Genomic DNA, 16,682 nt, shown 5'->3' with positions numbered 1-16,682 from the left:
TCAATGGCATGGCCTAGATCCGGCAAGCCCGGGTGGCCCATAGATGGTGGTGAGGCATGTGGCCCATCGGGCGGCCCAGTTGCTGTAGATCCTGAAGGATGAAGTCCAGCTCAGGAACAGGAAGCCGGATCTCAACCGACCTACGAAGGAAGCCGGATCCGTGACGGCCCATGAAGTATTCGGATCCAGCACGTACTTAGAGGAAGGCGGATCCTTGACGTACACGGCAAGATATTGTACCGTAGTTAGGCAACTTGTATTCCGGCTAGGACTCTCCATGTAAACCCTAGATCCGTGCGCCTTTATAAGCCGGATCCCGGGAGCCCTAGAGGCACAACCACAACTCATTGTAACAACGCGAAAGCGCCCAGATAATTCCAGACAAGCAGCAGTAGGCCCTATCATCGTGCAGGTGTTCCGAAGCTGGGTAACTCGCGTACCACCGTCCCGTGTGCACTCCGCCCTATGGCCCCTACTTCTTCTCCCCTCGTGAGGATCCCTCCTCCGAGGTACCGTCGATTAGGCAACGACAATGGCGGTGAGGACGAGGACGATACTAAAACCAACAAATTATACTTTAATTTGAGCTCAAATTGCATATAAAAAGAATGAAATCCCTAACTTCGGCGTTTCATCGAACACCTTGCTAGCACTAGAAAAATGATACGAGTTAAACTAGCAAATAAATGAGCTAAATTAAGAACGCCGGAAGAAATGATGATATTGCTAACCCTTGGATAGATGGGTGCCGTCAATCTTGACAAAATGGTGGAGAAAAATGGAGATTTGTTGGAGTGTGAGAGGTGAAAAATATTTGGAAATGTGAGAGAGAAGGAAAAATGGAGCTGGCTCGGTGGCTCGGGTGAAGAAATAGGCTAGGAGACCCTTTAGTACCGGTTCTTTATATGAACCGGTACTAAAGGTGCAGCGCTGGTCCCACCTCCATCTCAAATTTGGCGTCAAACCCTTTCGTACCGGTTCGTAACACGAACATGTATTAAAATTTCTCGGCGACCTAGGCAGTTAAACCGGTACTAATGCAGCCTTTAGTACCGGTTCTTAAAAAAACCGGTACTAAAGGTCAAATCTTTTAGCCGTTTTTGTACTAGTGTATGGAGCATCACAATTTGTACCATTAATTTACACTACCCAATTCATTGGGGGAAAATGAATTTAATTAGTTACTGTTGATTTAGTGTAAAGTTGCACTAAGTAAGAGGGTGGAGTAACATATATAGTACTCTGTTCACATGAAACCACAACCTTCAAGTACAATAATCTACAGGTTCGCTCACTAGATGGAGCTGTACAAAAGTAGTTTTACACGACTGCTAGATGAAAGTGGCTTTTCCGGCGTGCACGATATCACTATTCGTTCAGTTTCAAGCTATATGCTCCCTCCGTCCCAAGTCGTGAGGCAGCAAACGGTGCAAATTCAACGGTAGCAACCTGCACTGTATATCCTCGACGGCCGAATCTCATTTCTCTGTGGAAGACGGTTATCTACATGATGGTGCACGCCGCGTTCGGGTTGTCGTCGGAGAAGGCCTCCGTGTACCCTACCTCCGTGGGCGACGCGAGCGCCCGCGGCGCGGCGTCGGGATCCGCCACGACGTTCCTGACGTAGCCGGGGGGCGCCTTCTTGTCGTAGGCGCCGGGCACGTAGGGGTGCGGCACGGCGTCGTAGGGCGCGTACGGCCACGCCTCCACCCGCTTCCCGGTCTTGCGCGCCACCCGCCGCATGACCTTGCCGGGGTCGGCGATGTAGCCCGTCACCGTCACCTTGTTCTGCTTGGGGAGCAGCTCGACGGCGGTGACGCCCTTGAGGTGGCGGACGGCGTTCCGGACCCGGCGCTCGCAGCCCTCGCAGTCCATCCGGACCTTCATCTTCACGGTCTGCAGCTGCGGCCGCTTCTTTATGTAGCGATGCCTACGCAGCGTCGGGAACCAGCCCGTCTCCGACAGAGCGTCCAGGATACCCATCACCACTCAGTTCGTTGCAAGTGATCAAGCTGTGAAATAAGACGAGACGAGACGAAAGAGGAGATATGTATATATAGGTGCGCGGGCAATGGACAAAGTTGGCGCGGAATTCCAGTTGGGGCATTTGAGTGCGTGTGAGAAGATCGTAGGAGGACGGAGATGGCGCGCCTGCTCTCTGGATCGACATGATCGGGACAGGAACCACACCTCGGCAGCGCGCGAGAAGACCCAAGACCTCCACGTCTTGCAGGAGGCCGCCACATCAACCCAAAATAGATTGGCGCCACCAAACACAAATTATTTCGAATATATAATCTCTAGTAATCATTTTTTTTTGCGGGGAGTTGGGCCAAATCTGTAGTAATCAGGAGGAGGAGTACAACAGAGACAGAAGATGAAGACGAGTCATCGTACATTTCGCTTGCTTGCTGCTTAGACTTCCCTAGCCTCTTCTTTGCAGTCGAGTCTCCTTGTCCGCAACCACAGCAGCAGGTACAGAAACAGAGTCGCTCAATCACCATATGGCAAGTGTGGTTAAGCTATTGCAGAAGAAGGGGGGACAGAGACAGCCACAGGCCATTTTGAGGCATGTGTGTAATTGGGTGGATCGGGCTTTCCAGCGTACTTTGAGTTCGAGAAGATGGGGTTCCAACATGAACGCGTTCAGGTCGCTCGATCTAAGTCCCAGCGAGCCCAATCCAGTGAGGGCGTTGTTCCAGCACAAATTTCTTTTTGCAGATTTTTGATTTTTCATATATGTGTCTAAATTGCATGTGTTTTGTTGCAAACGCACACGTGAGACCATGTGACGATTTTAGGCGTCTCCTACAAGTTCGCTTTTTAACGGGTTTTTTATGCTACATACATGAAATTAAAATACTAAAACACATGTTTGTTTGCTACAAATGCACAAGCAGGATGTTGCGACGATTCTGGTTCATCTGTGGTGGTATGGTTCGACCGACAGCTTTTGCAGCGGTAATTTGTTGCATAACCATTTTTTGTTGCATTACCAATTTTGGAAATGTTGTGAAACTTTCCTGCAAAATTGTAACATCTTCCTAAAAGAAATCAACAATGCATTATTTTGCTACGCAGGTGCAAAAGACGGGACGGCCGAGATCTACCCTAGGTAGTCGATCGGACGGTTTTACGGGTCACCAACCTTTCCCCGTTGGCCATCTGAATTTTGCACACCTTTTCGCCCCATTATTGTTACTTAACTACATGGACATGTACAAGATGAGGAACCATGTTTTCTACCGGTGCGCCACGCACACGCACGCCTAACTATACACACATGTGTTGTACATTCCGGCGGCCGGCGAACGTGCGCCAATCTATCAAAATGCCCGCTCCCTCCGGCCGGCGACTTCCCGCGCGTGCAACGAAGCAAGATCATGTAACGATGGATGAATTGCGGTCCAGCTAGACCGCGCCGTGACGACCGACGGTGGCGTAGCAGCCGGAGCCTCGTGAACCGGAAGGCCATCATCCGTCCAACAACGCTCCCTCGGCCGGTCACGCCGGTCGGTGTACCACGATCTGCATCTCCGTCTCGCCGCCCGGGTAGCCGGCGTCCATCTCGGGGATGACGGCGAAGGCGTCCTCCTTGCCGACGCGGCGGCGGCAGACGGGGCACGTCGAGTGCGCCTCCAGCCACGTGTCGACGCAGTCCGCGTGGAACGCGTGCCGGCACTTGGGCAGCACCCGGAGCAGCTCGTCGGCGGCCGCGTCGAACGCGCCCAGGCACACCGCGCACTCCGGCTGCGCCTCCGCCGCCGCGCCGCCCATGTCCCCGAACCTGACCGCGGGCAGCGCGTCGACCACGGACAGGCTCAGGCCGGAGCGGCACCGGTCGCACGTCGACGACGCCGCGAACCCCAGGCCCTGCAGCCGGCCGCGCGCGCCACGGGCGCCGCCTGGACCGCGGTGCTTGCAGTGCTTGGCGTAGATGAGGAAGAGGAACAGCGCCAGGAGGACGCCCGTGAGCACGCCCACGATCACGTCTACGGCTAGCGGGGGCGGCGGCGCGTTGTCGGCAGCGTTACCGGCCGGCGACGACGGGGTCATCTTGTTTGGTCATGCTGGCGCGTGTTCGGGGCGCAACGGAGGTGGACGTCGTGGGGCTTAAAAATAGAGCAAGCTATCTTTGAACGGACTATTCTTTTTTGAAAAAAAATGCTTTCGGAATTTGGGTTGCTTTTATTCAGTCGAAAGAAAACAATTTGCCAAATTGGTCCGATCAATAGGTAATGCATATGACATATTCCTCTGCTCCATATTAGTTACAGGTTCGGATCTATACATAAAATCGCGTGTTTGAATGTATCTATACTTCCTCAGGTCCTTTTTAGTTGACTTAAATTTAGTATAAAGTTATACTAAATCTGAGTCAACTAAAAGAGACCAAAGGGAGTACATCTAAAGGTATAATTGTTGCACACCCATGGGGCTCTCACAGCGCATCCACGTTAGCCACTTGTCGAGGAAAATCTGCGCGTCCGCCTCGCTTCTCCTTTACCGCTTGGTCCACGTGTTGTTGTGAGATTGGACTTGCACGCCGGCGTGAGACAAAAAAAAGGCAGTGCCCTAGACAAATCCTAGCAAATCTCATCCCCAATCGCTGCAGCCGCCGCGTCCCCAATCCCCTCCTTCTCCTCCTCTCGCCAATCTCCGCCGGCTCAGCCACCAAGCCCCTGCCGTCTCCTTCGCGACGCTCGTCCTCGCAAGGAGAAGGAGCTTGGACCACCACCGCCGCTCCCCCTGGAGCTGCACGCAAGGGATCGACCATCCGAGCTCCGCTGCTGAGCCCCTTCTGCACTGACCTTGATGCGCTCGCCGGTGAGATGGGAGAGCACGGTCGCCAGTCCGTCGGCCCTCTCCTGCAGGCATGCATCCATGGGGATTGCCACGCCCCGCCACCTCCACTCGCAGGTCCATCTCTCTCTCTCTCTCTCTTTGTTTTTCTGTTGTAGTAAAGTAGACGAGGCAGAGGAGGAATAGGTAGTGCCCGCGATGGGGCGTCGTGGCTGGCCGGAGGAGATAACCGTGGGAGGTAACTCCCGGCGGCCAAGGTTCAGGGCGCCAGCGACCCTCCACCCTCGTCCTCTACCAAGCAAGATGCCACCTCGTCCCTCTCATCCTTGGTGGCATTTCCATTTAAGCTCTCCCTTCTGGTTTCTTCCTACCCTACCCTAGCTCGCTTGGCATGGTTCCTTACTTCTGCGTGAGCAATTTTACTCCATGATGTTTGCACATCCATGGATCTAGAAATACTGGATTCTGTAGGTTGCTGCAAAAAATTGATTGTCTCTTTTTACCAAGAAAGATGGAGAAATAGTTAGTAAAGCTTAATAGGTTGTATGTGTTTATGTGGCATGGATACATATATGCATCAGTTTTCTTTGTAGTTGATTTATGTAGAAAAAGTGATTTTTTTTTTGTTTTTTTGTGTGGTCTAGATCTGGTAAGGTAAGTAGGGGGTATTTTCAGCTCCTGCAATTTTCTTGTGCCTTTGGGGACCGATCAATAGCTTGGCCAGCAAGGGCAGCAATAAGAATTTTGAGCGGTGTAATACAGCTAGAATTATTTTTGCTAGGTTCTTTGTTGAAGATGAGGTGGCTCTCATAAGCAATGTGGCTTGGTTCCTTGGATTACAGTCATCGAGAGGTGTGATGGGCAGAATACTTCAGCTGGCAACGCGTTTGCCCGGGGTCGGCGAGAAAATATGGGTTGGGTGCCGCAAGATATGATGTTGAATGTGGTGAGCTTCTGATGGATTGCGCTTCTCAGTTACGGATGTCCAATTCTTCATGTTTTCTTGACTTCTCACTTTTGTATTTTCTTGACAGTTTATTGTGTGACCTTGCTGTGTTCTTGCTGTAGGTGTTGCTCTGTCCGTTGGTTGCATATACAACATGCATGTTCAAGTGCTGGTGTATATACCTCAAGAGATGGTATGTGGATGGTTTCCTCATTTTCAATGGTTGGATGGCTTGAAAGGAGAGACCTAGAGCAACATCAGCGACCACATTAAACATTACTCTGGTATATAACTATTAGCACTATGTTTATTTTTCTTTGAAAAGATCCTCAGTGTAAAATATTTGAGCTAAAAGGTATTTGATATTGGTAGTGCAACTTCAAGTGCATCTGATGCTTTAATTTGGTCTTATGTACATAACCTGCTATGAAATGGCTAAAGAAAAACATTTCGCATCTTGTAGGAATTACTGCAGGTGATGGAAGAGGAGATCGACTAGGAAGGAAATGAGCAATTATTACCACATCTCTTATTTGATGTATGGTTTTGATTTCTGCATACAGAGTAATTTGAGTGTATTTCCAGTATTTCAAGTTTTAACACTAAACAATCCATAGTAATTGTTGGCATTGTTTCTGTATTCAGGTAGCTTGAGTATTTATTCAATAGCGTTTCCAAAAAATTCTCCTCTTTTGTCTACTTCACTTTTTGACTGAATAGATGGAGGTTTAAGACAGCTACTGTATGTACACGTCAAGTTGTGGCTGTTTTATTTTTCTTCATTATGGTTTTGGATTTGTACAGATGTATGTACACGTCAACACATCTACCATTGGTTATTGGACTAACTTTTGTTGATTTTTACTTTCCATCTTATTCCTAGGGTTAATTTCTAGACTAATTTTTAAGATTTGAAGTCAACTTTCTAAAATCTGTTTAGATTCACAGAAGACAGGCAAGCAAACAATGCATAGGAGAGAAGCCATTGATTCATACCGTGTTCTGTTTGAGGGTAAGCATCTGCTCTTGAATTAGATGTTCTGAAGGTTGTGGCCTCAACAATGCTTGGTGCAGAAGGATTGATAGCGTGTTTTCCCCCACTTTCGTGCATACAGCAGAGCAACCTAATAATGGAATTGAGCTATAAAACATGTTGGGATTGACAATATATTACGTAGAGGTGTTTTGTTCTTATAGCTTTCTTATGTGATTATAGTATAAAAAGTAGCACTTCAGGTTGCGGTGTGCTTCAGGCATGTCACTTCTACTGGCATATGGATATAGACAGATTTCTGTTTTGCTTCTGAATCACGGGCTATTTAGAAAAATCAGACAATATATTTTCCAGTAGGCTGGTTTCTTTTACTAATAACAATTTTTTAGAAGGTACTGATAATTGATTTCTTCTTTATTAGTTCATATCTTTATTTTCAAATTCTTAGACTTCTTACTTCTACCTGCGTACATATAAATTTCAGTATGCTCATAAATCGTCTGCCATTATTTTTGGTAACAAAGAAGTCATCTCATATATATTTCTCATTTTATAGAATTGGTTTGCACACTGTGTTTAGTAGAAGATTTCAGGGGTTTTGGTGTACGAGCTGTGATTATTTCAAATCTTTGCACACTGGTTTTATTGCAGTGCTGAAGAGAATGGCAGATCAGGGAGGATGCATATTGATGTGGTGAGGACTGACGGTTGGGGGGAGGTGGTAGTGCAACCATAGGGATCAGCGGACGTGTGTTGCTGATTTAGTGAAGAAGATTCTGGAAAGTTTCTAACTGTTTCTGGTAAAGTTCATGTGCGAAGTTAGCTTACTAATTAATAATTTCTAACCGTTTGTGCATAAGAGCTATGTTTCTGGAAAGTTTAACATGGTGATTTGACCTGCCAATGATCTGTGTTAGCTACCAATAAACGGTCACTGTTTATTTCCTTATAACTGTAAGGCCAATGATTTGTGTTAGCTACCAGTAAATATTCTTAGATTTGTTTTCATGTATGGTTGGTAGTGTGTTGATTTCCTAGATTTGCTCCTTCTGTTTTCTGAATTTTCTGCTGCGACTGGATTTCTTCGACATTTACTATTATGGTAGGATTCAACAAAGCTACCAAGTCTATACCCTCCACCTTATCCTATCATCTGACTTTCTGAGTAGACTTGCTGCGTTCACGGTTAGATGCTTCTTGCTAATTCCTGGTAACTCAGGCATACTGATGTTATAAAATGTTCAGGTTGCGGTCAGTTCAGCTTCTTGCATAATTAGAGTACAACTAGATATCTCGGTAATCTCTACTATGTTGCAAGTAGCATGCCCATTATCCTGATTCATATACAAGGCGTACCCTATGAATCCCTGATTGATATTTATTTGGAGTTTGATGACCAGATTCATAGAAGAACCAAATCCTTGAAGCATTTGTTGATTCATATACTCACCGTCGTTACTATTTACCATTTTGAACAACAAGTTCCTAAATTCATTTTATGTTAAGTTCATTTTCTACTTGCTCTGTAATTAGTGCAGCGCTATCATTTAGGGTTACTATTGATCTGTTGGTTTATGGTTTATTAGGATATATGTTCTCTTATGCATTGGCATTTGCATCTAACTGGTTTTTTATGAGACTGCACCCAAAATCTAATACGTCTTTGAATAGCTCCCTTTCAGCGAAGGAACTTCCTTAGATGTATGCTTTCAGTGAGTATTTTCTAGACATCGTAAATCTTATATATTCTTATATTACTTATGCATGTCGTGCTCTGCCATAACTTTATTGGGTTTATTCTAAGACTAGATCTTATTTGCTTGCTAAAGCTGTAAGAATGTGCTATCCTATGCAATATCATCTTATGATGAAATAGGATTCTCCGAATTTAACCCACACGTCTTCCAATACAATATGTGATTGAATTAGTTAGGTCATAGTCATCACTGGTAACTGCCTTCTTCAGTTGTGTTGAATCAGTTTCAGCATGGAGGGCATCAGCAAGTCACTCTAATTTACCCACGCCTGCATCCAGTGCAGTAACTTGGTCATCTCTGATTATGAATCCCAAACCACCAGATTTGTAGTCGCTATGTAAATAGTTGTTAGTACTTCACAACGTCTCTATGTCGTTGCTTTCTGTAAATGGTTCCATATATATTGGATTCTCAGGTAGTCAGGTAGAACCCAAGATGGTTCTAACAGCTTCTCTATGATTGTGTATTACTACTTGTGTTTTGTTTGCATTCCAGTTTAAATAATAGCACATATTTTCCTTTGATGGAAGAAATTAGCACATATATATGTCAGGTCAAACTGTACTTTCATTATTGAATTATGTTACTGCATACTTCTTTGTAGGTCAGATTGTTATTATTCGTGATTTGGTACATGTTACATATTTATTCATGGTTGCTCATGGATATTTTACTTTTTTTAGGGGTCATGGATGTTTTACTTAATTGCATAGAGCAAATGCACTTTTTTTCGAAATGGGGTATCCCCAGCCTCTGCATCAATTGATGCATTCGGCTTTCTTTATTAAATAGAGCAAGTGCACTATTACTATCTTGGTTTTCCACCTATGCCACCGTCATATATGCATTGAGTTCTGGACCCTATATAGAAAAAAAATGATCTTCCGTTACTTCTTGATCACGCATTCTTTCCCATGGATCATAAACAGCCCGGGGTCTTCTACTTTCTTGTCGCATTAAGTACCTTGCTGCATCTCTACTATGTGTAAGTATCCTCTTGTCACGCTATCTTCCTCTTAGGAAGTGTTCCTGTCTTACGTTTTGTTGATTGGTTCATGGTAGCAACTTCAGTGTTTTACCCTGGCTTAAGACTGTGATTTAAAATTTCTAGCTGAACTGAAGTTAGTACAAAAAATGAAACCATTTTACATTATATATGAATTGCAATTAAACTGAAGTTAGAAACCCCTGGTGAGAAAAGGAAGGGCATTACCCTGAGTTGTTGTTCTCTGTTAGTTTTCTCAAACAATCAGTGGTACTTCAGAATTGCATGGATACTTTATTTATTTTTATCATAGTTGTACTGTTTAACTTAATTGTATTGCTTATACTCCCTCCGGTTCATATTAATTGACTCTAATATGGATGTATCTAGACACATTTTAGTTCTAGATACATTCATATTGAAGTCAATTAATATGAATCGGAGGGAGTACTAATTTGTACAAACCTCTTGGCTTATTCAGAAATTCAAGCACCATGTCTTATTCAGAAGTAAATCTAGACTTACGCACATATATTTCCCTCTGTATTTTGTATGTGCATAGACTGTATGTCAACAATGCCATGTACACCAGCAGAAACATCTACTAGGTACTTTTTTGAGTCACGTATCTATTACTTTAGTCCTAAGAGTTAGATTGATGCATCCTAACATTTTTCCGTACCAATTGTACTTCATGAAGCATTTTGAGATAATTGGGCCATTGAACCACCAGCAAACTATGAGGTACTATCGCTTGTGTGTCATTGCACCAAAATTATATTTGTTACCTCAAATAGCAGTAGAGATACTGTTTTGAATGCTCTTCAAATTATCTATTGGGTTTAGGATCCTGCTCTACTGTTTGCCCTTGTTCTTATGCTCAGTACCTGCTTTTGATTAGGTACGGACCATGGAATGGGGAGGTATATACTCTCACTGGTCTGAGAAAACGATTCAACGATTCAAGCATTGTCCAGAGATGTTTGGTGCATTTCTAGAAAAGCAAATAAGCTCATGTTATCTATGGTCTTAGATAATTTGTGATAATTTTCTAATGCACTGTAAGATTGTGCATAGCTAGAGCCAATACTAATTTATATATGTGATGATGTTTTGTTCCTATCCTGCACTTTCGCTTCGGTTAAACGCCGACACCTGGAGATCTAGGGAGACAGTTGTTCTGGTGTAGAGAAAAAGATTTAGGTTGTATTAGTCCATTGTTATGACTTATGAGGCCAAACTCGCGAGCTAACTGATGCATTGTAGGCAAACAATCTGCTATTATTTGTTGACTAAATATCATTATTTTTTGTCTGTTGTAGAAATCTGGAGCTTATATGCAGCAGCCGAATGAATAGAAATTATATATCTGCTCTTTTTCTTTGGAAGGATTATGATTTCCATTCCTTATATGCATTATTACTCCATAGACAATCTCACTAACAAAAGAACTGGACCGGATCCATCCTTCTATCCATTCTTAACATTTCGTTAGTTCTGTAAGACATATATGAATTAGCTTAGTCGATTACTCTATGTGAACTAGCTTTAAGGCACTGCAATAATTAGTGCTGATTATTTTCCTCACTTTATTTAGTGTTTCATATTTTATTTTCATACCACACATTATCTTATACTACTGAACCAACAAGGCGAGCCTCCCAGTGTGTTGGCCATGTCCTATATCTACTATATGTTTAGTTTGGTTGGAATTTTTTTTATAGAACCTTCCAGTTCTCTATCTTTGTCCATTGTGCTCTCTGCGTGTAGTTGCAATCAATGGATATACCTAAGTAGGATAAACAAGCTCTAGAACCAAAATTTCGTAGGGTTAGCAAAGTGAAACTAAAATTCAATTGGATTGTTTTTCATGTATGAAGCTTTTACAAATAAAGTTATTGGTAGGATAGGTAAACTGAAATGGAAGTTCAGTCAGTTGTAACAATTAAAAGGTTACCACTTCAGTAGGATAGGTAAACTGAAGTGCAGTCGGTGGTACAAGCAAAATTCCGATAATACTATATATCTTGACTCCGAGTAATACATTATTCCGTAGAGATTATACAGGGAAAAGTAACATACCACTGACCGGCAGATCAGTTGGCGTTCGGTCGAGTTGTCCTCTCGATTTTCTTCTGCCCTGCCTTCGCTTTTTGCTGTCATGTTCCACAACACAACAGTGGATGCTAATTTCTTATCTTCCCTTCTCCATCCACAGTGTTAAATTTACATCCCGGCAACCCGTGCCAAAGAGGTAGAGATAATAGTGGTACTAGAGGGAAATCAATGGTGCTGCGCTGGCGCTGTCGACGAGAAGAAAGCATGTCATCCACGGAGGAAGGCGTTATCATTTTCTCACCTCATTTTTATAACTGTTATACAAAATTTCACGGGATCGTGCGCCAAGGCGCACCCTAAATCTAGTTTGAACTAAGACACTGATGGGTTCAGGTCAAAGATGAGCTAGGGAATATTAGCAGCAGTTTATGAAGCATCTAGGCAGCAAGAAGTCTCAACTGAGCAAAGAAGACAGAGTTTAAACATTGCGTACATCTTCATGACCACCAAACATCAGCAGTCACAACTCACAAGATGAAACATTGCTTAAGATCGAAAAATGCATCTGATTGTTAAAATCGCACGATTGGTAAAAGACTAAACCAACAAAGCTTGGTCAAAATGCCAACATAGTTTAGTCAAAAAAAAAATCCAGGACTACATAGGCACATCCTGAGCTAAGGTATTTGAACAGAATTACTGAACACACATGGTCATGCATATAATCTGTGCTGAGTTGCACGATGAACTGAAGTACAGATCAGTTTGCCCATAAATTGCATCACATGTCTCTTAAAGGAAATGCATCAAAAGATACAAGAACTATCAGTTAGAAAATTTTTCAGACCAGATCAACACAGAAGCACAGTAACAAGGGACTCAGGGGGCATTGCCCATCTAATTATACTAGCAGAATACATCATGATGCAAGGTTTCTTCATGCCATATAGCAGTAGTATTCTAAGCAGTGTCAAGTCTAACTTCCAAATGGAAACATCAAGCCACAGACAATACAATTAGCCTGTCTTCACCACTAACAACAATATGACATTATGAAGTGTCCATAATAGATTGTAAACTGCAACAAGTATTGTCGTGGTACAGAGAAGATATGAAACAAAAACCAAAAGGAAGCAATAAGAGCCTCATACAATATCCAGACAATTAGGGAACCTTGCGCAAAGTATAATGACATGCAAAACATATCAAAGTATAAATGTATAATGACAGATGCAAAACATATCAAAGCATAAATGTATAATGACAGATGCAAAACATATCAAGACTATCTTACACCATGCTTCTTCATGCCATGTACCAGCAGCATTACTAATTACTGTAACGTAAGGACATAACTCCTCAAAATGAAATATCACGGCACAGAAAGAACAACCAGCCTGTCTTAACAACTAACAATAGACACTGTGGAGGAAGCAATCCATGATAAATCACAAGCTGCACTAACACATTGTCATGATAAAAAGAAGATAGAACCAAAAGGGAATAATCAGAGAGCCTCATACAATATCTAGAGGTTGAAAGGGCTACTACCAAACAATGATCACTGTACGATTATCATGAACGCAGTATATATTGCATCAGAAGAAATTCAATCAGCCTGTCTTCACCACTAACAACAATATGACATTATGAAGGAAGTAGCCATAATAGATTGTGAACTGCACCAAGTATTATCATGGTAGAGACAAGATATGAAGTTAGAACCAAAAGGGAGCAATCAGAGAGCCTCATTGGCCATCAAAGTATAATGGAAGAAGCAAAATATATCGAGGCTAACTTCACCATACTTCTTCATGCCATGTACCAGCAGCATTACAAAGTACAGTAATGTAACTCCTTAACACAAAACATCACAGGAGAGAGAAAACAAGCAGCATGTATTAACCACTAACAATATGACATTATGCAGGAAGCAATCCATAATAGATCACAAGCTGCACTAAAGACATTGTCATGATAAAGAGAAAACAGAACCAAAAGGGAATGATCAGAGAGTCTCATACAATATCTAGAGGTTGAAAGGGCCACTGCAAACAATGATCATCGCATGATTATCATGGAAGCACTATATATTGCATCAAAAGAAATGCATCAAAAGTTACAAAGGCTAGACCAGATCAACACAGATGTTAGATCCATAGGTAGAAGCAGGGTAACAGGGCAATCAGGGGCATTGCACATCTTATTGTAGTGCCAGAAGCAAAAATACATCATGGGCAATCTTCATCATGCAAGGTTTCTTCATGTCATAAACCAGTAGTAATTCTAAGCAGTGTGAAGTCTAACTTCCTCAAAAGGAAACAACACGGCAGATAATACAATCAGACTGTCTAACAATATGACATTGTGCAGGAAGTACCATAACACTGTAAACTGCACTAAATATTGTCGTGGTAGAGACAAGATATGAAGAAAGAATCAGAGAGCCTCATACAGTGCCCAGAGATTGAAAGGGCTACTGCTACTACCAAACAATGATCACATGATTATAATGAATGCACTATGACGAGACATATCATTAAGCAATCCATCAAAAATGAAAAAGTAGCAAGCCAACAGTGTATACGACTACCTAATGAGGAAGAATTAAGTTATGATAAAAACATAATTTAAAAAGCATGATGGTATAGCCGACATTCCATCATACATTCATGAGTTCAAGCAGAGAAGTTTTGCAACTTCCGCAGGCGCTTCACAGCTGAGGAAGGGCTCTTCTTCAACATCTTCTTTGCTGATTTTACTTTTGGCTTGTTCTTCTTCACCGGAGTGGAGCTTTCTCTTATTGGCCCAGGCTGAACTCCGCTTTTCAGTGCACTCCCTCTTGGAGTAGCAGATGGTGGGAGCCTCAAGCACTGTGGTGGCAGAGGAGTCTGAGGCTTCCAAACCAGATTACTCTTCATCGAGAACCTGACTCTCTTGCTGCTCTTATCCCCTTCCTGAGCAAGAGCATTACCTTCACCACCAGCATTTCCACCAGAAACTGCTGATGACCTATCAGCCGACTTTGAACGCTTCCTCTTCTTTTCCACTTTCAGAGTAGCTGGTGTCGCCGGCATCCCAGCTTCTTCTGCAGCCTTCTCAAACTGCTTCTGAAGATTGGACATCACCACCTCATCAAACGTAATGACATCAGAGGCATCGCCCATCTGCTGGTCCTCTGCAGAGGCATCTGCACTCTGCTCACTGCCATCAACAACCTCCACCTTGTCTTTCTTCTTCTTTTCTTTTTTCTCCTTCTTGTTCTTGTCTTTCTTCACCTTCTTCTCTTGCTTCAGAACCTTGGCCGCATCCCCACCTTCAACTACCGCAACCTTCTTGGCCTTTTTCTTCTTCTTCTTTTCCACCTTTGCCTCATCCAAATCCATGCCATTCTCTACCACTGTGACGACTGGCACCTCCGCACCCTCAAACTCTGGCGCGGAGATCTCGATCCCAGACAGCTCCAATCCCTTCTCGAGCTTAACAAAGGCATCCCTCAGCCCAAACAGCGTCTTCCGGTTTCCCTGCACGGTCTCGGCCTTGGCCCCGATCTCCACGAACCTCTTGCTGAACCCAAACAGCAGTCCAACCTTGCCAAGCTTCTCCTCCACACTCCCCTTCTCGGCTGATTGACCATTCTTCAGCATCTCAAGCAACTGAGCGCCGCTCTCGAGAAACCTCTCGAACAAGCTGGACCTGACCTTGCTGACCAGCACCCTGTCGGTGGACTTCTCCAAAACAGAGAAGAACGGGTCCAGCAGCAGCTCCATGGACGGTAAGCTGATGGGGAGCACAGGCATGAGCTCGTCGAGGAACGCATCGGCGACATGGTACCCGAGTCCTCGAGAGGTGGAGTTGTTGGATTCCGGCAGGAGGGCCTTCTCCGAGAGGACGGAGACGATCTGGGCGGTGACGTCGGGCGCGAAGGCGCGGGCGGCGAGGAAGAGGAAGGCGTGGCGGAGGAAGCGGCGGTTGAGGAGGTAGAACTTGTCGAGGCGGTGCACGTCGATGTGGGGCCACTCGCGGCAGATGGTGGTGAGGTAGGCGGAGAGGAAGGCGGCGGCGGCGGCGGGCGAGGGCGCGGCGGAGACGGCGGCGGCGAGGCGGGAGGCGAGGTCGGACTGGTAGAGCGGCTTGTCGGCGTGCCAGAAGCAGAAGAAGAGGCCCTTCCAGAGCTTGAGCAGGTCGGCGGCGGAGAGGTGCGCCGCCGAGGCCGGCAGGAAGTCCGAGAGCAGGTGCCGCACGGCGCGCTCGCGGGCGGCGGTGTTGCAGGAGGCGAGGCGCCGCGTGATGGCGGCGGCCTCGGCCGAGGCGGCGGCGGCGGCGGCCATGGGGGGTGGTGGAGGAAGAGAGGGGATAGTGGATGGAACCCTAGCGTTTTGATCCGGGAGGGTTTCGGCGTTTGAAATGACCTTGTTTCGATTTTTATTTTCCGGTGCCCGGTCGGATGCGTATGGGTGTTAGACTGACAGGTGGGCCTGGTCGCCCGGTCAGGTTAGGTCATGCCGCGACGTCACACGGCGAAATATGCACCGTCGATCTCGGGCGCCCTTTCGGCCGATCTACTCATCTACTGGATCGCTGGCCCCAAATTATTTGAGCCGGGTTTGTGGACATAAAACAACCTCAAGCCATCATACACCTATAAACTCGATAATGAAAAAAGAAAATCTCATCAGGATCTTATGGTATGCCCCAACTATACCCATGATCTGGATCTCAATTTACAGTGGTGATACAAGAGGGAATCAAATAGATACAGATGGTATTTCAGACACGACCCCGCTTGTCGTCGTCGTTGATTTGAGAGATGCAACACCGCTCCATGATTGCACCCAGATCTAGGGTTTCCGCCGGAACATTTATGTAGGCGCAAGAGATTTGCAGCGACGTCGCCTTCAACAAGGTTACGATACCCACGACGCCGCCATTGTCAGCCTAGCCAAACGGAGCTTCGCCCATACACACTAAAAGCACAAAACAACACTCGATGGACCAACCATTATACATACTAGATGATTCCCCGCGCGTTGCGGCGGGAATTAGCATCAAAGTATTTTGATATGATAAGTTCAGAGACAAATGAGAATCATAGAGTAAATCAGGTTAAGCGCATTATGGTCGTCTTGAATAGAAATC

General features: G+C 44.8%; 3 protein-coding genes and 1 long non-coding RNA gene across 5 annotated transcripts; 1 reads left to right on the top strand and 3 right to left on the bottom strand.

Moving 5' to 3' along the window:
- Window positions 1-1,503: 1,503 nt before the first annotated feature.
- On the bottom strand, window positions 1,504-1,983 carry LOC124679050 (heavy metal-associated isoprenylated plant protein 27-like). Its single transcript, XM_047214879.1, has one exon. It carries the CDS (start codon window positions 1,981-1,983, stop codon window positions 1,504-1,506), a length of 480 nt encoding a protein of 159 aa, XP_047070835.1.
- A 1,521-nt stretch (window positions 1,984-3,504) lies between these two features.
- LOC124671208 (RING-H2 finger protein ATL43-like) lies at window positions 3,505-4,056 on the bottom strand. The gene has a single exon (XM_047207616.1). It carries the CDS (start codon window positions 4,054-4,056, stop codon window positions 3,505-3,507), a length of 552 nt encoding a protein of 183 aa, XP_047063572.1.
- A 636-nt stretch (window positions 4,057-4,692) lies between these two features.
- LOC124677007 lies at window positions 4,693-9,826 on the top strand. 2 transcript variants are annotated; one of them, XR_006993906.1, is made up of 6 exons: window positions 4,693-4,920; window positions 5,585-5,749; window positions 5,872-6,033; window positions 6,213-6,287; window positions 6,690-6,761; window positions 7,395-9,826. It is a non-coding gene; the product is annotated as an uncharacterized LOC124677007 (long non-coding RNA). The 2 variants fall into 2 exon arrangements; XR_006993905.1 differs by having other exon boundaries at window positions 6,213-6,761.
- Window positions 9,827-14,039: 4,213 nt separating this feature from the next.
- Window positions 14,040-15,874, bottom strand: LOC124675146 (ribosomal RNA processing protein 1 homolog). The gene has a single exon (XM_047211216.1). The coding sequence runs from the start codon at window positions 15,872-15,874 to the stop codon at window positions 14,222-14,224; it is 1,653 nt and encodes a 550-aa protein (XP_047067172.1). The 3' UTR covers window positions 14,040-14,221.
- Between the last annotated feature and the right edge of the window lie 808 nt (window positions 15,875-16,682).

This window comes from Lolium rigidum, chromosome 7 (genome assembly GCF_022539505.1).
Source record: "Lolium rigidum isolate FL_2022 chromosome 7, APGP_CSIRO_Lrig_0.1, whole genome shotgun sequence".
Classification (NCBI taxonomy): domain Eukaryota; kingdom Viridiplantae; phylum Streptophyta; class Magnoliopsida; order Poales; family Poaceae; genus Lolium; species Lolium rigidum.
The sequence above is the reverse complement of the archived record's forward strand: the minus strand, read 5'-3'. Positions and strand labels throughout refer to the sequence as shown.